Source organism: Cryptomeria japonica, chromosome 11 (assembly GCF_030272615.1).
Source record: "Cryptomeria japonica chromosome 11, Sugi_1.0, whole genome shotgun sequence".
In the NCBI taxonomy this organism is placed as follows: domain Eukaryota; kingdom Viridiplantae; phylum Streptophyta; class Pinopsida; order Cupressales; family Cupressaceae; genus Cryptomeria; species Cryptomeria japonica.
Genome location: NC_081415.1, coordinates 213,362,910 through 213,390,842, shown reverse-complemented (window position 1 = coordinate 213,390,842; position 27,933 = coordinate 213,362,910). Strand labels below are relative to the sequence as shown.

Here is a 27,933-nt window from a genome sequence, read left to right as displayed (position 1 = left end):
CTTCTGTTAGTTATCCCAAATCTACAGTGATCTATCTTCACTGAAATGTCTTTGAATTTTCTCCAAATCTATATTTAGAATATATTTTGGAAAAGAGGGAACTTATACCTTATATCTTCTGTTAGTTATCCCAAATCTGCAGTAATCTATCTTCACTGAAATGTCTTTGAATTTTCTCCAAATCTACCTGAATCAAGGGTTTTTATCCTCAAGTTGCTGAACTATAGTCTACACTCCACAAGCAGGAATAATTAAATATATAAAATGTATACAATGATGCTTCCTTCTCCCTTTTGATTTCTCTTACATACCTTCTTTTCCTAATAGAGATAACTCTTCATAATGCCCCTTGACTTTGCATAGAATTAAACTTTAATTTAATTCTAGTTTGTTATAACTTAATCAGTCCTTAATGAAATTGCAGGAATCTTCTCTTTTAAATTTAAGCACTACATTTAATTATTTTATTTTATTTTATTTTATTATTATTATTAACTCTTATTTAGGTGGGGACATTCCATGGAAAGGGCTTACAATTTTTTACCCATGTACATAGTTAAATTCTAATGACTTGTCTCTCTCATTTAGTGGACAAGTTGAGATAATGTATACAGCTCATGGTTTCACTTAAAATCTACACATCTATCATTATGGTTAACATAGTCTTGGAAAAGGGGATCTAGGGATAGGCTTTGAGGACAACAAACTTGTTCCTAAAATTTGACGATAGCAGCTGAAATAACATATAATATTTGAAATGGCGAAAAAACGCAGAGGTACGAAGGGGCAAGGGAATGCGAATAATACGCAGACAAACCCTAACAATGGGCAGGAAAATACGAAGGAGATCGAAATTGATTTGTCAAAAATTGTTGATCAAGATATTTAGGCCTTCAGACATTGTGCCATCATCGGGCAAATATTGGGAGGGAATAGACAAAGAAATGAAATTTAGTTATGAATCAAAGAAAATTGGGGTAATGCCAACGAAGTCTATTTCATGCCAAAACAGTTTTTTTACAGTGGAATTTGGTCATGAAGATTAAAGAAATGAAGTTTTGAAGGGAGAACCATGGATATGCAATGATTCATATGTTTTCACCATGAATTGGACAGCAAATTTTGATCCTATAACTTTGAACCCTGTGGAAAAGCCTTTATGGATTCGCTTATATAATTTGAACTGAAGAAAGTCTGTGATCTATTAGGAAGAATTTAGGACAAACCCCAAATATTGATATGGGTGATGATTTGATCCATTTCATTAGAATTCAGTTAATTTCCTTATCAAGTTTACCTGATGAAATTAAATTGAAATCATCTGCAAGGACATGGACCCAACCGATTGAGATTGAGGAGCTGAAGTTTTATTGTTTACGATGCAAAAGAAGAAACCATAATGAGGAAGATTGTCGAGCTCCGCCAAAAAAGGTCTAGAGGCCCAAACAGGATAATTCAAAGAAAACCGATAGGGATTGTGTTTTGGAAAGTAACCCCGGGTTACATCCTAAGCCGACAGCCCCCAACACAATTGTCCCAAAGGCAGAAGATAATCAACTCCATATTGGAATTGAGATTGTGGAACCAAGGATTAGCCCAGAGAAGAATGTGGACTTGAGGATGTCCCGAAATGAATGAAGAAGGTACATCAAAGAAACCGGTTGTTGATCACATTGAAGAATTGGCAACGAGTAGTGAAGATGAATTAGACAAAACTGAACCTAAACGATCAGTCAAAGTGTGGCCAAAATTATGAAGGATGGTTCCCCTAAACCTAGAATGGGCAGGAAAACAAATAGCAAGAAGAGAACGAAAGATAGACTTCTTTTGGATCAGTCATCCCTCAAATCCTATTTACTGAGATCCAGGGGAAGAAAACCCTCCCTTGGAGGAAGATGAAGATTCTCACATGGAATGTTAGGGGCTTAAATGCCCCTAATAGGCAACTTATGATCAAGCGCCAGATTGAAACTAAATTGATCAACATCATATTGTTACAAGAAACAAAACTATCAAAAGAGAATATGAAGGCATTCATAAAGTATTGCTATGGATCGTCTAGCTTTGCTCAAAAAGCAGAAGGTACGTCCAGAGGACTATGTGTCATGTGGAAATCAAACAAGTTAAGTTTATCCATATTGTATACAAATCAGAATTGGATAACGTGCGAAGTGAAAAGCACAAACTCAAATCTTAACTTTTTATTGTATAATATATATGGGCAGGTTAAAACAATAGAAAAACAAAATCTATGGAGGATTTTGGATGCGGATTTTCAAAGTTGCCAAAGGAAGACTATTATCGTGGGAGACTTTAATGCTATCCTTCATGCAAGTGATAGAGTGGGCAGTTTGGGGAGGATGGCACAATCACAAGCGGGTTTCTCCCAATTTGTTAGTGATTGTGGACTAACATATATCATACCCTCTAATGGTAAATATACTTGGACGAATCATAGAATGGGTTTCTCCAATATTGCGGAGAGGTTGGATGATCCATTGCTGTCGAGTTCTAAAATTAAGCGTATTCCAATATCTAACCACTTCCCTACTGATGTACAAAAACAAATATTTGTGTTGTGTTGTGTTGTGCTATGCTATGTTGTGTTGCGTTGTGCTGTGTTGTGTTGTGTTGTGTTGTGCTGTGTTGTGCTGTGTTGTGTTGTGTTGTGTTGTGTTGGGTCAATGAATTTATTTTAAACAAATTTAATTGATTTTATTAATAAAAGAAAATTTTGCTAAAGTTTCTAGTTTTATATCATAGCATGAAAACCGATTCCCCACATAGCTTCAGTGCTATCTGCTCCCAACAAATATAGATATATGGCCCATTCTATTATCCGTTGTTTACCAGTTGCTATCCATTGTTTTGCCGCTATTCCTTAATAATTATCCGCTATTTTGCAGCTGCTCAAACCTAGCTTATTAATATGGAAAAAAAAATCTGATGAATTCCGGCAAACCAGACCCAAACCAAACGCGGACCTAGATCAGATGCGGACCAAGACTCGCATCCAAGCTCCAGGGCCCGAACCTGCTAACTTAGATAATCTCACTAGAACAAAGTGGATTTGTTCCAAGAAGGAATATAGCAGATGACATAGTTATAGCGCATGAGATTTTGCACTCCATTAAGAAAGAAAATATGAGAGGGATGATCTTGAAATTGGATGTGAAAAAAGCCTATGATCATGTACAATTGAGGATTTTAATGCTTGTAATGAAAAAATTCGGATTTTGCAATCAATGAATGAACTAGGTTTTTGGATTCATTTCCACTCCCATGTACATTGTTTAGCCAATGGACAACCTTATGGTTTTTTTCAAGCAAGGTGTAGTCTTCGCCAAGGGGATCCTCTCTCCCTCTTTTTGTTTGTTATTATGGCCGATGCTTTAAGTAGGAGGATAACCCCTCCGACACGCACTAGAATTTGGTCTAGCATCAAGGCAATACATGATCTTCCTTCTTTTAGGGTGGATAAACTCCCGACTACATATTTGGGTTTGTCGCTTTTCTGTGGAGCCGTAAAAAAAAACTATGGAAAGACAGTGGAGAAATGTGGCAAAAAGACCAAATGCTGGAAGGGGAGATGGCTCACAATGGCAAGACGAATCACAATGATTACATCAATTTTAGCTGCTATTCCTATATATATGCTATCAACTATGGAAATTACTAGCAAAAGTGCTCAAGATATCACATGTGAGTTCAAAAGATTCATGTGGGACGAGGCTAACAACCAACACAAAATTCCTCAATTGGCCTGGGATATAATCAAACGACCAAAGGAGGCGAGAGGGGTCGGTCTTAGAGATGTTATGATGCAGAGAAGAGTTCTAGTGGCCAAACTGATATGGCCAATGTATAATGAACCAGAGGCTCTATGGTGTCAAGTTCTCCAAATGAAGTACTTAAATGAAGACACACCTGAGCGTATACTAACGATCGCTAATTCCCCACTTGGTTCAACGATATGGAATTATATGAACAAGTGTAGAGACATTATAACCGATCATCTATCATGGAGGATCAGAGATGCAAGCAGGCGGATTTTTGGATGGACTCCTAGAATGGCTACATACCACTAATTGGACTATCAGAGATGGACAGAGCCAGAGATATTTACGTTCCTATGGGAACTAAGTCAAAGACTACATGAGTGTCTCTCGAAATAATGGAGTATTGACATTTGAATGGAGAAGCTTGGATGCATTGGACGAAGGATGTAAGAAAATTTTGTAGGATGAACTATCACGTAAGCACATTGTATTGATGAATGGAGAAGATGAAATTTTTTGGTGCACGGCCAAATCGGGTAGTTATACGCCAAAAATGGGCTATGAAATATTAAGGGGTGATTGGGAGTGTGTCGATTGATAGGTTAAATGATGTTGGGACCTGTTGTGACGTTTTCACACATCGCCCCATTGCAAATGGGGACCCCCTCTTTTTGCTTTTGTTTTGCCTGTTCTTCTCTCTGCTTTTAGGGTTTTGAGTGAGTGAGTTGTATGGGCTAAGGCTAAGCCTTAGGGGTTTCTTTTGGATATTTTTTAAGCCGAGTCCAGTCAAATTTTGAAAGTTATTAAGCGTCCTTCCGAAGGTTGATTTTTGAAGTAAGATAAGTCTGTCAGGAAGTCAGATATGTCTCAGGATAGGTCTAGTCAGGGTTTTTTTGGGTAAAATCCAAATTTTGTCTAAGTGTTAGCATTTTGAAGATGAAATTGTACATTTTTGCCTAGGTAAATTTTGATCAAATTTTGGAGGCAAGATGATACCTGAAACAACAAAAGTGCTCCTGTCCTTCACTGGAGACCCAGGGCAAATTTCATTCTAAGTGCAATTTCTTGTTTTGCGAGGGCTTGCTAACTAATTCCTGGCCTTGAAGATGGCCTAATTCTGCCTTGTGAAATGATTGGAGACCTAAATTTTGAATATTTTAGCCAGAAAGGACAAAAGTGCTCCCGTCCCCCACTGAGGGACCAGAGCACAAACGTTATTTTATGCATATGTCACTGACTTTTCTATTTTGTTTTGTGCAGGGTCTTCCGGAATGATAATTGGACATGACCTGATATTTTTGAAGATTTTGAAGGCACAAAAATGGTGAATTTTGAAGGTTAAAGGAAAAAGTGCTTCTGTCCCTCTCCAAGGGACCAAGGCAAAGTGCTCCCGTCCTTCACTGAAGGACCAAGGCGAAAAGACTTATTGGAGCCATTCCTGGCCTTGTTTGGCTAAATTGAGCATCAAAGGCATGGTGAAGGACGAAATGAACATGATAAAGCATCCAGACTTGATTGAAAACAATGAAATGATGAATTTTTGGCCTAGAAGGTCAAAAGTGCTCCCGTCCCTCACTGAAGGACCAGAGCACTTTTCTTTATATGCACAATTTTAGACCTTTATTGGACATTAACTTCTATTCATAGCATGAAGTAAGGTGAAATCTTCCCTAGCAAAGGAATTTCGAGGTGGAAAGTGAGACAATTTGGCTTAGAGGGCAAAAAGTGCTCCCGTCCCCCACTGAAGGACCGAAGCACTGAATTTCAAATTTGCACTATCTTTGCAAGGTTAAGGTGATTTTATGATTTGAAGAGGTTAAGGGAAGCATGCTTTGTCCATTGAATATAATTTAAGCGGATCACAAAGGAGTAAATCAACCCAAATGACAAAAAGTGCTCCCGTCCCTCACTGAAGGACCATGCCACTTTTTCAAGTTTCTCTTCTTTGTTTGATATTTTATGGCAAAACTTGGCTCGAATAGGAGGGAGAAAGGATGTTTTATGCATTAGACGCGATCGAAGGTTTAAAAGACAGAGAAGTATGCCAAGAAGTCAAAAAGTGCTCCCATCCCTCACCAAGGGACCAAGACAAAAGTGCTCCCGTCCCTCACTGAAGGACCATGCCACTTTTTCAAGTTTCTCTTCTTTGTTTGATATTTTATGGCAAAACTTGACTTGGATGGGAAGGACGAATGATGTTTTATGCCTCGGACGCAATTGAGAGGTTTAAAGAGCAAAAAGTATGCCAAAAAGTCCAAAAGTGCTCCTGTCCCTCACCAAGGGACCAAGACAAAGTGCTCCCATCCCTCACTGAAGGACCAGAGCACTTTTCTAAAAATACAAATTTCTTGCAAAGGCAAGGCAAGTTGCGTGACTGAAATGAATGAAAGAAGGCAAGATTCATCCATTGAAGATAATTTGGAAGACTAGCAAAGGACGAATTGGCTTGGAATTGCAAAAGTGCTGCCGTCCCTCTCCAAGGGACCAGAGCACTTAATATGTTATCTTACCTTTCTCACCAATTTTGGACAAATTGAGGCCAAGGCGCAAGTTTGAAAAAGTGTTTAAAATGCCTTGAAGTGGAATTGAGATGCGAGAGTTGCAAATTTTGACGACAACTGGCAAAAGTGCTCCCGTCCCTCACCAAGGGACCAGAGCGCTTTTTCCAAATATGACCATTTACCTTGCATTTTGAAATGATATTTTTATTACCAAGGCTCAAGATGGTGTGAAACGTGATATTCTATGCCTTGAGGGTAAATTGAAGATTAATATGATCAAGAATTCATGCAATGGACTCAAAAGTGCTCCCGTCCCTCACTGAAGGACCGTCCCACCTTTTTTGAAAACAACAAATTCCCTCCGAGATTATGCTAAGGCAACGTTGTATGAGATGGGAAGAATCTTCTAAAGCGTGGTGAACAAAGGTTTGACTTCAAAAATTGAGAATCCTAGCCTAAAAATGAAAAAAGTGCTCTTGTCCCTCTCCAAGGGACCAAAGCGAAGTTATTGGCATTCACTATTTTCTACCATATTTTGGACATTAACATCTTCCAAATCGCATTAGAAGCTAAATTTGCCAACTTCGAAATATTTGAAAAAATTAATTAAATTGGCATTTAATAAATTAATTTTGGGCCTCAAAAAATCGAATTTCTATTATAAAGGCCTTTAAAATTAATTTTTTTTGTGAAATTAAAAAATTAAAGGTGGAGCGCACAAGGCATTATTTTGTCTTTATTTATCAAGTCGGCCTTCTTCTTAGATTTTTTTTTTTTTATATTTTATTTTAAGGCTTATTTGCTAAGTCGGCCTCATGGTTGAAGAAGGTGAGCGCTCTATAAGAGAGGAGTGTTGTGGACAAATGCAAATCATTCATTCATTGTTTTAAAATGCGATTTGGAGAGCTAATTGGAGGTGCGAAATCTAGCTGGAGTGGAGCGAATTTCTACCAAGTGTGGAAACTAAGGAGGGCGAAATTCATATTGAAGGTTATTGGAGAGGCGAATTTCTTGCTAGATTAGAGGATAATTTCCAGATTTTTGAAGGCCTTTGAAGGCGAATTTCCAGATTTTGAAGAAGCTAGTGGAAGGTGGAGCTCTTTTGAAGGCTAGAGGAGGCGTAATTCATCCAAGGGAGGACTATAATCTTAGCTTGCCCAACAAAATCCGGTCCTCTTCCTTCTTTTGCCAAGGTTTCGTAAGTTAAACAATCAAAGAGGAGGTATGAAGAATCATTTTTGAAGTTCTTATTCAAGACTTATTGTGATCCCATTGCAATTTTGTAAAATCTAAGTCTTGAAAATCCAATTTATTTTGAAAATGTGTAGTTCTTGATTTATCATGACTTTTTTCAAAATTAATATCTTAAGTTTTACCTTTGAAAGGTCTTGAATTTCATGCTTTAAGGTTTGATGCTCAAAGGACTAACTTTAATATTTTGTGTAGGCATCAAATGGAGATCCCGGAGTTGTAAAATCAAGCCAGATCAAGGACGGTCTCCTCCAAGAAGATCAAGCAAGGACAAGAGAGACCTCCTACAGTCTAGCATCGACAAGGACGGCCTTCTTTGGACTAACGTCATCAAGGGCGACTTCTCCAATCCAGCATTCCAAGGCGAGGTACATAATCGTCCTACACATCAAATAAAAAGAAGTCAAAGCAAGGGTTCGTTGAAGAAGCAGATAGTTCCAGATGAATTAATTAAAGCTAGCTTCTCAACAACATCAAGTTGAATATCTACCAAGTTACAAGTGTCAGACGAGGTGGCATCCTAGTCATCACTTCTCCAGTCAGTGTGGTCCACCTCAGCATGTCCAGATTCAATGTGCCTAACTCATGGGAGGTGGCACAAACTTCGATGTACCTACCTCGGCTATTCATTGGTGGAATTTTCCAGAGAGGACATGTGTCCAAGCAATACAATTTTATCATTGGTCAAGCATTAAATGTTATGTAATGGTTGTAACAAACCCTAATTAGGGTTTTTATTGTTGAATCTTGGCCATTGATCTCAAATTGATCTTAGCCATCGAATTGTATTGTGGGCACTATATAAGCCCCGGCTCTTCATTTTGTAAAGATATATAGAAGCAGTTGGAAGCAGTTAGAAGACAAATAGAGAGTAGTTAGAAGGTGATTAGCTAGTTGATAGAATAGCAATTAGAGTAGAGTAGAGAGAGAAGGCAAAGATTGTTGCCAAGATGTTGTTGTAAAAGACTTGTAACTTCATGGGTCAATTCGACAATTTGCATGGTCTTTATACTTCTCATATTTGATTTCATGTTATTAGATGAGTGGAAGAAATGTGCTTGATTGATGGTGAAATTCGTACATCCATACTACTAGCAGTTTGTTGATTGCAGACTTGCCTTGTGTAGTCAACTGGAATCGTTCAGCTTAAGCCTAACTTCAATTATCGCTTCTTCATTGATATGCATCAGCCTAATGGTGTCTATGCCTGCAGTGATGATTTGAACATCATAAAGCTTTCCTTCGAAGATCGCACTAGCCTTGTGGAGATGGTCCTGCGATGTCAAAACAAGACTTAGTTAGAATTTCATCAAAGATCATTCATTGCTCCTACATTCTTAGTATTATAATTAGATCCTTTCCTCGCCCTCTTTTTTTTTTTCCTTTTTTTCAAATCAAAGCTAGTAAGATCCTGTGTTCTAGCAATATTCAAAGCACATCAGACGTTCAATCATCAAATGTAAGTCCCCTTGTGATTCCAGCAAATCACATCATACCACAAAGAGCTTATCCACATGTAGAGACGCTACAACGAAGAACCTTGGAGTCATCCAGATTGATCCTTTTTCGCGACATCTTCAGCAATCAGAGGCTTTACTCAAGAGAGCATAAGGTACCTTTAGGTATTTTATTCTGTGTTTGATAGTGTACAAAATACACGTCAACAGGACCCCCACATTCTTCCTAAAGCTAGGGCTTTCATGTGGCTGGCCATTCAAATCCATATTCTGATTGGAGGTAGACTATAAAAATTGGGTTTCTTTGGTCCATTCAAGTGTTTGATGTGTTGTTGCCATGAAGAGCCCATTGATCATCTATTTGTGCAATGTGAAGTGGCTCAGAAGTGCTGGAATTTCTTCCTCAATGAACTAAATTATTTTGGTCCCTTGCCCGCCACGCAAAATGAAATATTCATGTGCTAGCCTACATTACACAAGGAGGTGGTTTCGAAGGGTTTATGGTATGCTATTCCCACCAATCTAATCTAGCATCTATAGAAAGAAAGGAACTATCGAATTTTCAAGAGTAAGGAGATGGAACGAAATACTATAATTAGCAAGATGGAGATTGCCATCTGTGAGCATGTGAATGTATGTGTGGCAATTAAATCTCATTTTTCATTCACTACTTGGGATGATCGTATGACTAAGGTGTGGGCACACCTCATACCGCTGAAAGGGGATACAATCACTAACAATACGGACTGGACAAATTCTCACTGACAGTTACCCCCCCCACGAAGGTCGTCTCATACTAAATTTTGGCAACACCTCACATGGTAATCCAGGTCCATCTAGAGATGGCTTTATAATCAGAAATGGTAGGGGTGATTTAGCTTGGGGTGGATCTACCAAGTTGCCTGATGGAACGAACAATGATGCAGAGTTTGCCACCATGCAAGTCGAAATGAGTATGTGCAAAGAGAAAGGGATGACAATTATAGCTATTGAAGGGGATTCGTTGAATGTCATACAAGCCATTAGCACCGGCACGACTCCAAGTTGGAAGTCAAGAATGTGGACCGACAACATTTGGAAGATATCAGAAGATTGTGCAGAGTACTCGATCAGACACATCTACAAGGAGGCAAATAACATAGCGAACTTGTTGTCCAATCACGCTATCGATTAGAGGAAAAGAATAATAATCTCCGACGGCCTTGGATCTTTGAATGGATTGGTCTTATCTGAAGGACAGACAAATCTGGAAAGTTGATTTTTCACATGCGAAGAAAGAGGAGTCTTTCCTAATCGACATCCTGTCGAGACGATTGCTTGTGCAGTTTATAAATATGGGATCATCTCCTTTGGCTTCGTGATGAGGGATCCATCACGGTGAGCTCTTCTTCCTCTAAGTTCGTAATCATCCCGAACTATGAATGTAGCTATGAGCAAGAGTCAGTGCATGAGTAGTTGAAGGGATTATTCGTGATCAGTGGGAATGTGGAAGATGTGGTTCAGAAGATCATAGGAGATAAGTTGTTGTTTGGCCTGCACACCCATAATGCGAAGCTATTGGAGAAATTTGTCTACAACATTCCAAGGACCTTTGGGGATCACGAGGCCACCAAATGTGCTATCTGGCACTTAGTTTCCCCACAGTTGAAAGATTCAGCAATTTTTGCTCTAAAAAAATGAACACAAAAGAAATCACGGGGTTTGTTGTTGATGCTTTTGTCATGTCCTCTCTTTAGCTCTGTCTCGCAGAGACATGTGAGTCAGCTTATTATGGGGTCTTGTAGACTGACAACGATGGATAGAGACTCAGTGTGGTTATACAGTGTCTGGGACTTGGTGTTCTGGCAGTAGTTGATCAGTTTGGAACAGTTCCTTATTTTTAGGAGACAGTTCCTACATTTATGGAGGATATCCCTACTATTTAGGAGGTTATGACCATACCCAGGGTTGGGTATCCTTGAGATTATTCTTTGGGTTCAGTTTCAGAGGATTTGGGTTTGTTTCCTAGTTTCTAGGAGCATCCCTAGATTTTAGGGATGAGACTGCCAGTGGATCCTTGATTTTCGACTTCAATCACAGACAGGTGGCAGGTTGACTTTCTGGTTTGTGGTGTCATTTGAGCATTTTGCAGCTATTTGGCTTATATTTTTAATATTTCCTAAGTTAGCGTTTATTATTTAAATAAGGCTATGTTTATAGCCATTTTGGAGTAATAAGGGATTTTTGGCCTCATCTGGATGCGTATCCCTTGGTGTAATAGCTCGTTGGAAAGGTCTTGGACTTTTCTAAATATTTCTCTTTTGACTCAAATCCTTTTGGTGAACGGATTTCTTTATATTTGAAAAAAGGCCGTTTTTCTATACACTTGGCAACTTAAAATGAGAAATATAACATTTTAACCCTAAACGCCCCATTGAGTCACTTTTAGGGTTCGAGCTAAGTGGGAAGGTGTTATAAGGAAGTTGTGACCTAACTCTTGGATATCTTTTACACATTCAAAACTTGCTTCTTGCGAATTTGCTCTGGTAGAGCGATTCTTCATCTGGGACGCAAACCCCAGGTTGGATACTGGCTGGGACGTAGCCCCCGGCAGTAGTTTGTCAGTAGATATTTCAGGGTGTTGGGCATTGGTTGACAGAGATTGGGTGTGCTATTGATTGCAGAGGATTCAGATTGCATTCAGAGGGTTTCATCAAGGCAGCTAACCTTATTCAGCTGGCACGTGACTACAGCTGCAGCCCATTGGGACTTGTGGTGGCGTCATTCTTCCTTTTTGTCCACGTTTGGTTTGTTGCTGGTGTGAAGAGCTGGAAATCTGCATGTTCTATCTTGCTTATTCATTGCTGGTCAATTCATTTTGTAGCAGCTCCAAATTGGTAAATGATAATTGCTGGAATACAAGGAAATCAGATTATTGTCCTGGTACGAGTTGTAGTATTTTAGATTGTAAGTGTTCTAATTTATGAACATTGTTCCCATTCTTATTTTGCACTCTTATTGTTTACTGTTTCTTTATATATATATCTTCAAAACTCCAAAACAAAAAGAAACAAACCCCCTTTCTGCACTTTTGTCTATTCTATAAGATCACCAGAAAATTACAAAAACCTAGATTATTAAATAAAAATTACAGCAGATCAGAAAAGGGATCCATCAGGGATCTTTCAGCTTTCAAGGTGGAAGAGATCCTAGAGAATGGAGACAAGTATGATACTGTTTTCTCTCTCTGCTCTTGAAATGTATGTTCTCTTTTGAATCAATGAAAGGAAGTACCCCTATGGTAGCAATTTGCTCAATATATATATATTGAAATGTATGTTCTCTTTTGAATCAATGAAAGGAGCTACCCTTATGGTAGCAATTTGCTCAAAATTTGGGGATGATAGGGACATGGGGATGGGTTTTGGTGATGGCAATTTTTTTACCAAAATTTGGGGATGATGGCTAAAATAATATATAGTATTAGAAACTAATTAAAAATAATCAGAAAATAAAATAAAATTTATCATTTATGTAACCAATTTGATAATCTTCTCAATGGCCTCCATGAAGCCTCCCTTCACCTCAATGTCATCGGTAGGGGGAACTCTACTAGCCCTATACACTCTACTTTAACTTCCTTACACACATCAATATGGGAAGCAGCTAAGTCGTATTACAATGTAATGAATATAGTACCATGGACCACAAAACCACCTATACGGGCCCCAAATAAATTTAGGGTCTTTTGTCTTCAAAGTCACTAACCAACCATACCTCTCAGCTGGAAGCCTGGAACAATGTCCCTGACCCTACTAATTGTGTTGGGCTATAAAATAAGGTGTGTAAAACATGCAAAGTATACAATTCAAGAATTATTGCATCTATGATTGTAATTTTATATTTATTGAACGACTTTAAAGTTAGTAAATAGTGTTGCTCAGTGAGAATTTTGATTCTCAGCACTGCTATTCCATAGCAAATGCTGTTTTTATCCCTGTTTGTTTTGCAAAACAATAAAATATGCTTCTTAAATTTATTATTACAAAATGCAGTAATCTTAAAAGAATAAAAGGAGCAAATAGAACAAAGGGAGTTGAAATGAATCAAAGATATTAAGAAGAAGCATTAAAAAATAATTCTCAAACAGACAAACTATCCGATTCAAGCATCAAGCGAATGCTTCATATTTTCCATTTTTCTGAAATGCAATAGGTGTCATTTCAACCAAAATGCCTCAATAACTAATACCATTTCTTATATTGTTTCCTTGGATTTCAAGTATTTCCAAGTAGTAGCTGACTAATTATCATTACTAGCAGCTAGCATAGAAAGAGGAACAAGTATGCACCTGGACCATGGAAATAAATTTGTGTGCACTGCTAGTCAATCTACACTGGGTCGCCAAGTCACCAGCAATATTTGACAAGTTGGAATGCTTGTCCACGAAAAGATTTAGAACATGTGAAGAAGTAACCAACCAATCATCATTTGCAGCAGCAATGCTAACATTTATCTCAATCCGTTTTATGTTTACAGCTAAAACCTCTTCCATAAATGGTTTTATGAGCTTTAGGAGATAAGGACACAATGCTATTCCCTGACCTTCCAGCAAGCTACAATGTCCTACTGCCACTTGCACCCATTCAACAGCAGATTGAAACCAACCTGCTCTCTCTTTGAAGGATAAGACATGTTTCTTAACTAATTCGACAAAGTTATCTGTTTCCTTATGTGCCCACAAAACAAGCTCTGATGTGCATGCAGATGCTTCACCAAATATTTCCACAGAATGTTTAGCAGCCAATGAAATGGTAGAAAATACGATTCGTGCCAGAGTTGTCACATAATTTGCAGAGTATATTCCACAAGAAGGTAACACATTTTGAATCTTGGTCTGAAGGCGCAAGTGATAGGAGTTGAGCAATAGAGTATGTGCATGAGGACCATCTCCAAGTCTACAAAGGCCAGACAATATCTTTTGTAGTTCACTACTACGAATCCTGGGTTGTTTAACAATTTGAACAAACTGTTCTGCAAGCCTGCCCTTCCACTTAGAAAGAATAGATTCATATAATGCTAGCAGTGAAGATGAAATGTTTTCTTCTTTCTGAACCTCTAGAAAATATCTCTCCTCTGCTTCTAGGACAGACAATGCTTCCTCTTCTTTATGTTCAGACAAAAGAACACCTAAAATATCCGTAAGATGGTAGATGTGGTGCGCTAGTTCACTTGAAGGTTCATGGTCGAGATATACAGACCTTGGAGACATATCAGTCCATGAATTACTTGATAATGACTCAAGAGAAATACTATCCTTCATATCACGTACAAGAATCCCTTGTTGAGAAATATGCATTTTCAGTTCCATTAGTTCACGTTCTAAATCTGTTACTTCTTGAAATATTCTGCACATTCAGAGAGATTATCAACCATCAAAAAGGAAATATTAAATCAACTATATTGTCATAAACCATAATATTTTAGGAATTTCAAGTCTGAAAGGATCACTCACAGATTTTGTCATAACAAGCACAGAATTGCAAGCAACAAATATTGGCATGCAAGACACACTAATAAAAAAGATGCACATCTGTACGTTTCCCAAAGGAAAAGGAAATTTTGATTTTCTAATCTAATGTATCAACCAATTTCACTATTAGGTCATGCATATTTACTAGCTTAATAGTATTCCATGGCCTTTGCACAAGCTAAAATCTTATAAAGCATATCTTCATAAGAAGCATTCCCATTTCTCACCGTTCAATCATTTCTGATGTAGAAAATTTTAAATGAAAACATGATTTGTGAAAAAAATATAGTCATTCATATTGCAATCCATTTACATTTTGATTTTGTGCATAACAAATTCAGTGATTGTGAAGCAATGACGTTAAAGAAAATACAGCAATATGAAAAAAATAACATTACCATAAACATTGACTAAAGAAAGTTAGAAGTCGGACTAGCTTCATTCCCAAGTCAATATTCCCTACCATATGTTATCCCTATTTATATAGTGCTACACTTCTCACAAACGGTTCCATTTGAATTCCCAAGTATCTGGCGGCCATACACATTTCTATGTTGAGCATAATTTGAATCCATTTTCAAAATCCTAGAATTCAATGATGCATCAAAAACTAAGGTTTCCAAGACTTCCAAATTTAAATAAATATGCAGGAAAAAACAGACATGAAATAACTAATCACAGCCTTGTTGATCTGACTATTAGAAGTTAAAACAATAATATAGATACTGATGACACCTTATATGTCCTCACATATAATAGAAAATTTCAATAAAACATAGTCACAAAACTCATGATGAAGTATTGAACTCAGGATTGTATTGATTTTTAACTTTGTCCTGCTACCTCTTTACCTCTTGTTGGGTGAATATTTTGTCACCAGCGTACTAATGACAAAATATATGGTCCACACACAGCTATGTTGAGAAATTACTCTCTCCTCTCATCAAGGGGAGGTTCCCTTTGAAATTTCTTCTCTAATTGATAAGAAATCAGAATCTATGGGTTGGTGTTGGGCATATAACTCTCTTTTTCCAGAGTCTATGTATTCTCCCTTCACCTTGTTACAATTTCTCTACCTCTTTACATACTTAAAGAAAAGAACAATGAATCTAACAAACTATGCTAAAACTTACAGTCAAGTAGCACAAAGTCTCTCTTGAATGTAATCTTAACTCAAACTGATTATTACAAAAAGTTAGAAATTTAACTCGCAGCTCAAAGTCTTCAAGTATGAATTCCTAATTCTTTAAACTAAAAGTAATTGCAGCAATACAAAGCTTACCACTAATTACTTAATTTATCAGAAGATTTCCCAAATATGCTAAGAGCACACAGTCTACTTGCATGATTCAGGAGCTCTTTAACCCACATAACAATATCTTCAAGATCAAAGAAATAAAGAACATATATATTCAATGGACATAGGAACATTAAATTATATAAACAATTTTCTTGACACAACACAAAGTTTGAGATCAACAAATCTGTTTTCTTTATTTGCTTGATAGAATTTTCACAACAAAAGCCCAAAGTCTTAGTTGGGATAAAAAATTTGCAGAGTTTTGCTAAGCACGAAAAAGATAATATTTACAAAAGAGGTCCTCCTTAAATAGGAAAAGAATGGAGAAAAAAGTGGGTACAGTTGACTTATTCAACTGCACAGTCCCATTTTACTACAACTACAACATAAAGAAAACGTGCAACTGCATAAAAACTGACAGCATCTATCGATGCAACTGCATAAAGGGAAGGTGTCAAAAGGGATCACTTCATTCTTCATTCTCCTCCTCATTGGATTTCTGAAAATCTTCGAACTTAGCTAGGATAGCTTTCATCTCTGCTTCGTTCGGCATTGGGGTAGAACTTGTGATTACTCGGACGCGGGAAATTGCATCTTCAATCTTTACCTGTTTCTTTTGCCCATCCTTTAGCATGGATGCAAGGACTTCAAAACTAACCTAGATCTCCAATAGCTTATCAAATGTGTCAAGTGAGAAATCTTGTCCCGTGCAGTGATCTATTAAGGCAAGGAATTCTTGTGTGATAGCTTCTCCAGTAACGAGATTTTGATCGCCATCATATAAGTAACAAGGAAGATCGGCAACTTTGGCAAAAATGAGATCAATCTCGTCATCACCTTCTTTCTTTTCTCGGTCCAGTTCTGCCATCATCAACCTTATTGTCTATTGCTTATGAGACAATAATGACAAGATCTGGATGTACTTTTCCCTTGTGGGAATTACCTTATTTTCAACAAGGACATCTATCTTGAAGTCCTCCATTTTGCTCCAAAAGGTAGTACTTTTCACAACTTCCTCAATCTCCTATGATAATGAAGTTTTGAATTCTTGCATCTAACTCTGGATTACTTCATAGTCCGCCAATAGTCCCACTGTCGAACTTAGAAGATGAGAGCCTTCTGACCTTAGCCGTGAAATCCACTTATCCATCACTCGACCTTTAGCTCCTACCTGTTCAATCTTCTTTAGAGCTTCGGTGTCTATTGAGGATCCTATGGGCTCAATTTCTTGAGAAGATTGTGTGACCTTTAAAAGAACATTGGTCAGTTGTTCACACTTCTACTTCAATTCATTTTTCTCGTCCCTCTCCTGGTCTAATCTCCTCAACAAAGAATTAAAGGCTGTCCGAGAATCCAATTTAATACTCTCATGTGTTTCCACCCCAAGCTCTACGATCTGCATGGTACAATCCTCAGATCGTATGTTGCCTTTGTCCTTATCTGACGATGGCACCATAACCTCAGCATACTTTCTCTTAGAAGCCGGGTCTACTACCACCCGAGATACCGTCTTTGGTTTCTTTGTTCCCTTAGGCTTTGGAGGAACCAACTGCTCAAAGTCAAACTCATCTAGAGAAATTACCTGTTTTTTCCTCTTAGGGGCCACTACTTCCATCCAAGGGGGTAATTCTGGATTGGCCGATGGATTAGTAGCTCCTTGCTGATTTTCAGTTAAAATTTCAAGAGCGGGCTGACTGGAGCTCGGAGCCGTTATGAGTGTTATTGATGGCACCAATGTTGAAGTATCTAGTGGAACACTTGTTGATGTTGTGATAGTTGCTGCTGCTAACACCTCTTCCGTTACTAATGGGAGGGTTGAAGGCGCCGTGGATGCAACTTCAGCACTTACCAATGGTGGAATTTATGTTGTGGCTGTAGTAACAGGTAAGTTCACTGTAGATTGTTCTTCAAGTGCCCCTTCCAAGACTTCATTAAAATCCAGCATCGTAGATTCAATGGTGGATGAAGGAAAATCATCCAAATTGGAGAAATTGGTTAGCGTGAAAAACTGTTTAGCAGCCTCTGACTGCCCCATGCCCATACTTAGATCTCCATCTTGAAAATCTTCATCCTCTTGATCAGAGTCAGATACAATAGAGTGGAGGATTACCTGTGAGGTGATCGGGGCATCAACTCCAGCTGGGTGTGATGTTTCTTCAACCTATGTTCCTCTTGTTGAAGAATTTCACCTTCTTCAATCCCCTTCTCTTTTTCAACTTCACTGGCAAGCGGTTGTTCTGGTTCTTTTGCCACTGCTTCCTGTACTGGTGATGATGACTAACCCTTCTTGGAACCTTTAACCATGAATTTAATCTTGGGCCCTTTCCCCTTAGATTGTATCACCGGAGCTGAAGATAGTGCTTGTGGATCTGCCCTGCTCTTTGTTCTTGTCTCAGTTGTAGCTGTCTTGCCGGTTGGGCCATCACCGTTGTCGTCATCTCCTGAACTGGCAGGAAACTGTTTCATCTTGAGATTATTCTTTATCAACCATGCATCGGTGTTTGCCAGGATAGGAGCAATCCTTTGGGTGATAGATTTTCTTTCCTTCTTTGACCATTGCACAGGAGGAAGTGGGGAATCAGCAATCTTCTTCTTATAATAGACAGGGTCTATCATGTCATCTGTGTCTTCCATGGTCATTGGGATTTTTGCTAAATCCAAGTTTTCAATTTGTTCCAAGGTAAGACAACTGAAATCCATCCTTCTTATATCCTCCTCATTCTGACAATCTACCCAAACATCTTCAAACTTGTAAACATGTGTATAACTCCTCTTGAGTTTGTTCTTTATGCCACGAAAGTCAAATTGTTTCGTGCCTTGAATCTTCGCATAGTATTCCATTACATTTCTTCCTCCATGTTCTTGGCTTTAGGGTTGGTTAGGACTGAATACCTGCCAATTAACTCTGGGAACTTCAACCCAGTCTTATGTGCTTGTGATTGTTTTTCATGCACATTAATTAGTTATCTACACAACTTCATGAGAATGATCTTGTCAGAAGGAAATCTTGGTAGAATAAAAGGCTCACCTGAGAAGCATCCAATTCGGATATAAGTGAAAGTAGGAAATTGAAGGAAAACACATCCAAAATGAGGTACCCTATTAGAAGCAGCCTCTGATATTCTCCGCTTCTGCGGGCCCTTATCAAACATGCACTTCCATACAGCAAAGAAGGCATCGTTAACTCTTCTGTAATGGCTACCTTGATTCTTGATGGTAAGCTGATCATAGTACTCCCAGACGGGAACCAACCTCCTATCACCCCTAGTAGATAAGCCTAGATATTGCCTCATTGAAGCAGCTACATAAACCAGGTATGAGGTCATATAAAATTTCAGTGCTACTTTGACCTCCTTTAACTGAGAACAGAGGGCATCGCTAATCTGTTCACCCCAATCAATTCTTGCAGCTCCTTTCCTGATAATTTTCATGTAGTAACACATCCAGCTTTGAAAGTAATGAGAATCTTTTAACCCCCTCACCCTTGATAACATGGTGACCATGTCGTTGTACTCCTCATTGAAATCACTCCTGTGAAAGCACTTGGGCCATCGTGAGGTTAGGGAACCTCTTGCAGCAGAGAGGAAAACAGTATTGATCACCTTCTTGCATTTATCCTCATTTTTCTCATAGTACTCTTGAGCAATTTCTTGAGAGATATCAGCCACCTCTTCCACTTGGGAACCTTTAAAGACACTATTGAAAAATACACTGTCCAGGGTCATGATGACATTTCGATCTGCATCTTTCACCTGTCTTGTATTTGGATCAAAGTGATCCGCTACTTCAAGCACAAATTTTGGATCATGAGCTGCAACTGGAAAGGATGCATATTTATGCAACTCGGATTTTATCAGATTAGTTAGGCGAGCAGGAGCCTTCTCAACTCGGTCAATGAATTCTTGCATATTAACATGCCCGATCTCAGTATCTCTGATTTCCTTGATATTTTAGTCCACTGAACTCTCTAGGTACATATTCAAGTACTTATTGTACTTGTACTTCATCTTTCTTGATGATGTTTTTCCCAGAGAAGACTCCAACTGACTTGAGGAAGGCTCAGATTTGTTGTGAGGGAGTTTTGACATTCGTGGTGACTGCATCCAACACTGAGGATTAGCTCTTTTGATAGTTATTATCATCATCAAAATCAATTTTCTTCAATCGGATCAAAAACGGGACTCAAAACAGGCTTAGGAGTAAAACTGCCAAAAACAGTAGGTCGGGGAAAAAAGTCCGACATGCTCTTTAGAAAACAAAATTTGCACATCGGACTTTAAAGTCCGATGTGCAAGGGAAAATTATCTTGATTAGCACGTCGGACTTTAAAGTCCGATGTGCAAACTCGGGGTAGGTTATCAGCACATCGTCCGATGTGCAATCTGGGGAAGATCAATAGCACATCGGACTTTAGAGTCCGATGTGCAAGGGTAAAACCTTTGAGCAAAACCAGCACATTGGACTTTAAAGTCCGATGTGCTTATAAGGGGAAAAACCTTTGATTGACATGTCGGGTTTTAAAACCCGACATGTCAATCAAACCTTCACATCTCCGCATATCGGACTTTAAAGTCCGATATGCGAAGGTAAATCATCTCGCATATCGGACTTTAAAGTCCGATATGCGGAGATTCCTCCATCCAACTGCATAACGGACTTTAAAGTCCAATGTGCAGCTTGGAGAAGGATGACTTTGGAGGGAAATCGGATTTTAAAGTCCGATTGTCCTCTTGACACAAGGCAAAACCCAAAGAAAAACTAAACGGAAAAGGAAGAAAGCAAACAAAAAAAAGGAAGGAAAAACCCGAAAAGAGAACACAAAACCCTACCTTCTCTGCTACAAGTGATTTGGGGAAAAATTCGATGATGGTGCGATCCAATCTGAGTTGCGGCGAGCAAAAACGAAGGAGGGCGCGCGGAGAAGAAGAAGACACAAGCAACAATGAAGAAAAGACACGCGAAATTAACTAAATAAACCTTTTAAATTAACAATAAATGCTGCATTAATGACCAACATGCAAGCTAAAAACCCTTGCAAGTCGGACTTTAAAGTCCGACATGCATTCTCCAGCCAAACAGTCTGCAGGTCGGACTTTAAAGTCCGAACTGCAGGCTTCAAAACCTAGCAAATGCACATCGGACTTTAAAGTCGGATGTGCATAAAAAATGCAAAGAAAGACCCTGCAGTTCAGACTTTAAAGTCCGAACTGCAGGTAAAACTGCAAACCTAGAAGAACTAAGAAAACACAAAAACGAAAAGCAAGAGGCTAAACAAGCTAACCGATGAAGTCGATCAAGCTCTCCCAAAGGTCATAAAGTATGAAACGGACCAGTTTCGTAGGGTTGCCTCACAATTTTGGTCGTGCTGAAATCAAAGACAACACCTCTTATACCAAGTTGATACAAAATCCTCCAAATGAGATCTAACAAGACAATATGAAGCTCATGTACAAGAAAAATATTGAAATATTATCTTTGTTCTATTTTCCTCATGAACAAATTCAAATATTCTTGCAAAAGATAAATTATATTATTTTTAAGGCCAATAAATCTTATACTGATGTCTAGAGGTTTTATCCAATTACTTAGAGATCATTCCTTGTACCAATATTTTATAGAGAGTAAAAGGGTAAAAAAAAGGAATTTGCACAAACATGTAGTTTGGCAGTTGGCCTCAACAAATGATTATATTTACAGTAGTTAGGTTCTAGGACACTTCCAAAGAAAACATCCTTGTGTTATCACTTGATGAATTATTTTTCAACATAGCCATATGATGCTAACTTTATAGAATGAGTAAAATATCACCATAGTGTTACCATATACACCGTCAAACTGCTTGCACCCACACCATGTTCTTCTAGGATGTGAGAATCCTGAGATTCACCTTGGAATAATCAAAGAAACAATTTCCAGGAAATACCCTATTCATAAGCATTGGATATATTTACTATTATGCCATGTCCGCCTTCCAAAACTAAAAGAATTAATTGATGACCTGTAGCCTATTCTTTATTTTTTGTAGGCTAAGAGATCGACGAAGGGAAATAATAATAATATTTTAAGTTGGACGAGGTCCCTATATTTCCTTTGTGAAAGATTTAAAAAAGATTTTTTGATAGTTTACTTATATTGTATATATTTATTAATTAAGTTGGAAGAATATCTTAATAACTACCTGTAACGACCTCCATTTATTAAAAATATTAAATTACATAACTACACTTAATCTCATACATAATTAAGAACACATTAACACAACTTGCTCCAACATATATTAAAATAGAGACATAAAATTTTATTTTGACGTATTGTCAAAGTACATGAGCCAAGAAATAGGCAAACATAAGGAAATTATTTCATTGATAAGATTGATTACAATAATACTTAATGTATATAGTTGATGATAATCCTAATAGGAGATTCCGACATCTATCTCCCACGAGCACACCATGGGCGAGAACATTGCCAGAGCGCTTTTCCGCCCAACCATGAAGCAATTATGCTTCCCCGGAGTTCTTCATCACACAAAGAACCACCAACCCTGCACATGGTCTTTTAGGAACTCAAAACTGGCAGGGTGATGGAATATAGTGTCACATTGTATCTACATTCTAAGATACTAATGTACTGGTACTATGATATGAAAGAGAGTGTGAAGCATAGTGATACAATTAGTAAGCATATGCTAAGAGATCAAATGCAATCACATGAATACACACAAGGCATCAATCACATTTGACTTTCATTATACTCATTTGCATTTCTCTCATTTGCTCACAACATGAACATGAATTCCTTGATCACCAAAGAAGGCATGGATCAAGTATCCAAATCAATATAAGTCAAGCATTTAAAACAATATCAAACCAACTCTAACATGCCAATTTTTACATTCTTCTTTGAGTTTAATCATCCAACACAATGTCACGTTCATATTCCAAACATGCATGAGAGAAAGAGCATAAAATCTTAAGGAAGCATGTATACGCAAATAAAACCATAGGTAAGCGTTAATCTTTACGAAATAACTTGGGACCATGCAAGATTCAAATACTAATTCATTCTCAACTCCTCATGGATCAATAATACAAAACTACTTGATAAGATAAAGATATCCAAATATATATGATAATGACCAAGATCGTGAATCATGGTATTATAATTTTCCCTTGAAATGATACATTAATCTATGTCCCCTACCTTAAAGTCTAAATGAGTTGTTCATTATTAACTGTCATGTGGAACTCTTGAATCAAACACTAAAGAACAACTTTGACATAAGTACTTCTATTTTTATCTATCCTTGTTCTTAATAACCACAGTACAAGTAGGGTGTTAAATGAAGATATTTATAGTTGCCTATATCAACTATTTCATGTCAATAATTGTGTAGATGACATTGAAGCTAGTTTCTTAGATTGACATTAATCATTTTTCCATAAATTCTTAGATAGATTAAAGAATCTATAATGACTTATTTAATTGCATTCAAATGGAAACCATATACTTGAGGTATATGAATTACACATTATTTTACTAACCTTGATTAACCCTTTTCACTTGATTATAAGTTTATCTTAGCATGACCATAACCGAATGAAGATAAACTCAAATCGAGCCAAATAAAAGAATTTATAATATAAATCCACATTAAACTATGACATCATAACACTCTAATTACACTTTTTGAATAAAAACCAATCCAAAAGGCCATTCTCCATTGATGGACCTTAAAAACCTTAAAAATCTAAAATACTCAAAACCAAAATCTAAGAGAACCCATTGGTCTCCATGCACCCAACAACACAAAAGTGCATTCAAAATTCCTTTCCCATAATCCAATGAAAGTTTAGAAACATTTCCCCATATAAACCCATGCTTCTCCAAATATGAAACATACAAATACTATACTCATTCAAAAGAAAATATTTAACGAGGGAGAATGCTTAAAACCATACTACAATCAATTTGCAACAAATTTTGATTCAAAAGATGAAGAATTGAAGAAGATATGACAAGCCCTACCTCATTTTTCTTCAAAATGAAAATGCAAAGAACTCCCAACATACCAAACGAATTTGTACAATTCTTGGACAGCATTGAAGACCTCCCCATTCCTACTCCAGTGCAACAAACCCCATTCAAATCCACCCACAAACCAATTCATTCTTCAAAATCCAAAAATCAAGCAAGAAGAGGGGTTTTCTCTCCAAAATTTGGCTAAGTTCTTTTGTTGGTAAAATAATGAAATGTTATCTCCTCCTGTGATTTGGAAAAGTCCCCCTTTTAAATAAGAAAGCCTACTTTCGTGCATTTCATAATTATTCTCTTCATGCATTTTATGATTCCCTTCATGCATTTTATGATTATTCCCTTCATGCATTTTATTAATGCTTAAAAAGCATAGCCAATCTTTGACTTTATAATGATTAATATAGAACAAAATTTTCAAAGCTTATGCAAATTTAGTTTCTTTATAAAAGGTCCACTTCACTGTATGTTTTTTAAAGCTATGCATCCTTCTCTAGAGTCTCCGTTACATGAGAAAATACGGTGCTTTTAAAAAAATTGTTTATAAATTGCTAACACATTTAAAACTTCCTCATTAAGTCAAGTTTCCATTTTCTAACATTTCCTTTCTCTTATCATAATTTGATTTTCCTTTAAAACTCTTCCCACCACGTGGAAACCAAGAAAGGCTTTTTTTTTAAAGCTTACGTGGCTCTTAAAAGTTAAGTATTACTTAGCTTTTCTTTTAGATTAACTTAAAAAACATGAACTGAACCTTTCCGCATTCTTTAAAAAGCATTACCTTCTATTTAAGGTATCTAATTTTTTTTTTCTAAGAAGTATGTTACTTTATTTAGCATTATTAAATGCATGTTATATATATTACAATCTTTTATTAATAATTTTTTTAAGAATAAATATATTTTATTAAAAGGAAAACAAAAAAATCTTTTTTAATAAAGTAAAATATTAAAATTTCTATTTTTATTGCTCTTTAAAATTAAAAGAAATAATTTAATAAGTAAGCATAAATTATTTTGTAATTTACAAAATAAGGTCGTGACAATACCATTTGCACTAGAGAAGGTGTTTATTAAAAGAAATAATTTAATAAGTAAGCATAAATTACTTTGTAATTTACAAAATAAGGTCGTCACAATACCATTTGCCCTGGAGAAGGTCTTTATAGTAAATCTCCTTGATATATTTCATGACTTAGCCAAAAGAAATAACTAAGAGTTATGTTATTAACATAATTTATTATCATATAATGAACAAAAGATGTCATGGAGCAAGAGAAACTAGCGTAATTGTCTTATAGATCAAGTAGTTATTACATGTGGAGATGACCTATTTTTCCATGTGGAGAAGTAAGAAACATGTATGTGGAAATATGGCTCAAATTGTGGAGTCTATATTTGTCATTCTCAAAAAAATTATCATTCAAGATGATCCAAAAGTCCCTCTCCCTCCACACCATTTCAGCATTGAGTTGTTGAGACTGGCTTCCTCATATGGATCATTCTACAAATTCCCATTAAACAACAAAGTATAAATAGCTTAATAGGTAGTTGAATTTTTATCATTTACTTTTACATAGGCGTGTCATATATTTTTGAAGAGCTATCAAAGATTCAAAAGCACTTTCCGACGGTTTGATTGCTATTTATAATATTTTCTAGTTCTACTTTTCCCACAAGTTTTCATAAAGGTATCTACATCAAAAGGTGATTGGGGCCACATTGTGTTTCAAATCAAACATGCGCTTATTATAAAGCTGAAAAAAATATTCCACTTGCTAAAGCTCAATCTCAATCTTTGTTCATTGTAGCTCAATCTACTCATCTTATGGGAATCAACCTAGACCAAGTGGTCAACCCTTCAAATCATAGAAACAGCGATCGTCAAAAAAACCCGATTATACCCAATTAATCAGGGATCGGCAAAAGTGGCGACTAATTCCCGAAAATAAGGAGTATTAATTGTTGACTTTTTTCAACGATTTTCAACGATTTTTATGCGATTAAATCGGGGAGTAATCGCGCGATTAATCAGCCAAAAAATTGGAGCCCGCGAAAACCCTAACTTCGCCAAAAAGGGGCGCGAAACGAAAAAAAAATTGCTCTATATCTGTGCGCAACGCGGAAGGGTTTTCATATCACGGCAGTGGGAGAACAGTGACTGCGAGATTGACTGCATATCACGGGAGAATTCACGGGAGAACTCACGGCAGGAGAATTCACGCCATCTGCATATCGCGAGAGAACTCACGGGAGAAACGGCAGGAAAATTCACGACAGTGGGAGCTGCAATTCCAAGTATTTAATCTTCTCCATTTCTTTGCATTTTTTAACATCGCATTTTTCATGGCTGTTAATTTGTTTGTGAATATCGTTTTTTTCTTTGCAATTTTTATGGTTGTTAATAAATATTTGTTTACGATATTAAACGATATTTATTAATAGTCATAAAATTACAGTTAAAATTTTAACAATAAATATTAACATTAAATATTTAATAAGCATAATAATTAGTAAATATTAATTTAGTAATAATAATTTAGTAAATATTAATTTTCATTAACAATAATAACAGTCATATTAAATATTAACAGTAATATTAAATATTTTGTATTACTATTAAAACTTAATATTACTGTAATTATTAAATATTTTGTATTACTGTTAAAATATTGTTTAATTGGTCAAAGGGGTTGAGCTTAATTGGTTAAAACAATGGGTTCTCACTGTGGAGACCCAAGTTCAATTCCCAATAGAGACATCTGAAGTGGAATTCTAAGTTGTGACTCTTGGCCTTCCATAGGATGGGGAAGGTCTTGGGGTCAATCTAATAAACACAATAATAATAATAATAATTCAAATATATGTAATGGGGATGGGGCCCCCTACTGTGTCCCCACTGGTTCATAGCTCCAATCAAAAGCTATTCAGGCTTCGGCCAATTACCGAAAAAAAAAAAAAAAAAAAAATATTGTTTAACTGTTTAATTATTAGATTACATAATTGAACTATTTAAAACTTAGTAATTTTAGAAATTACTGTTTAACTATCTAGTAATTTGCAATAGTAATACAGAATAATTACTGTTTAACTATTTTTTTTTAATACAAGGGGTAAAAACTTTATTGAAACTCAAGAACAAGAATTACAAAGAGAGCCAGAGCCCCGAGCCCCAAGGCAAAACCAACAAGCCAGCCCCACCACAACCAACAACCTAATCCTCCATATCCTCAGTAAAAATCTTCTGCAATCCCTGAGATTGATCCTCAGAAAGATGCTCCCAACTTTCAACCTTCCAATCACTACCATGTTCCGAGGCCCACTTTGCCAAACAATCAGCTGCTCTATTCCATTCTCTAGGGATGTGGATAAAGGCCACCTGCTCCATTAAAGAACTAATATGGAGAATCCGTTGAACAATCCCTGTCAACTGCCACTGAATACCATTATCCTTTTGCTCATTCAACAAGTTAACAACAATTTGTGAGTCTGATTCACAAATCACCTGGCTATGACCCTGCTCCTAAGCTCGTTCAAGGGCGTAGAGAATTGCAAATCCCTCCATACAATTATTAGAGTGCCTCCCTTTATGAACCGAAAATAGGAAAACAACCTCCCCCCTGCTATTTCTGCCTACACCCCCAACACCAGCTGGGCCAGGTTTACCCCTAGATGAGCCATCAGTGTTAATCTTGATAATCCCATCCTGAGGGGGTATCCACCTTCCCACCCTTTGAACCTTCTTCGAAGCCCTTCTACCTCGCCTGACACAAGCTAAGGCCGGAGATAGCTCTTGCAGGCCAAACCTACTCACAATGTCTGCCTCATCTCTATTCAACGGAAAGTTCACCTCATATTTAGCTTCCACTGACTCCCGAATCATGGCCATGATCCTATTCCAAACTTGCTGAACAAACATTCTGACCTCACGAAAGATCCTTTTGTTCCTCTCAAGCCAGATCTGCCACAGAATGAAGATGGGCCTGATATACTAGACAGTCTGGAGGAAGAAGGACACGATAGGAGGTCTGCCCAAACTGCTCCAGAACTCCACCAGAGAATCTGCATGGACACACGGATGCTTCCACACTCCCCACCAA

The 27,933-nt window shown here is 37.2% G+C and overlaps 1 protein-coding gene across 3 annotated transcripts in view; it reads right to left on the bottom strand.

The window, feature by feature from the left end:
- LOC131068771 (exocyst complex component EXO84B) overlaps positions 1–27,933 on the bottom strand; it is a 202,287-nt gene that overhangs the window by 59,235 nt on the left and 115,119 nt on the right. For all 3 annotated transcript variants that reach the window (XM_058004032.2, XM_058004034.2, XM_059214075.1), the window contains exon 3: positions 13,319–14,375. In XM_058004032.2, coding sequence (XP_057860015.2) covers positions 13,319–14,375 — 1,057 coding nt within the window. The remainder of the gene's footprint in view (positions 1–13,318; positions 14,376–27,933) is intronic.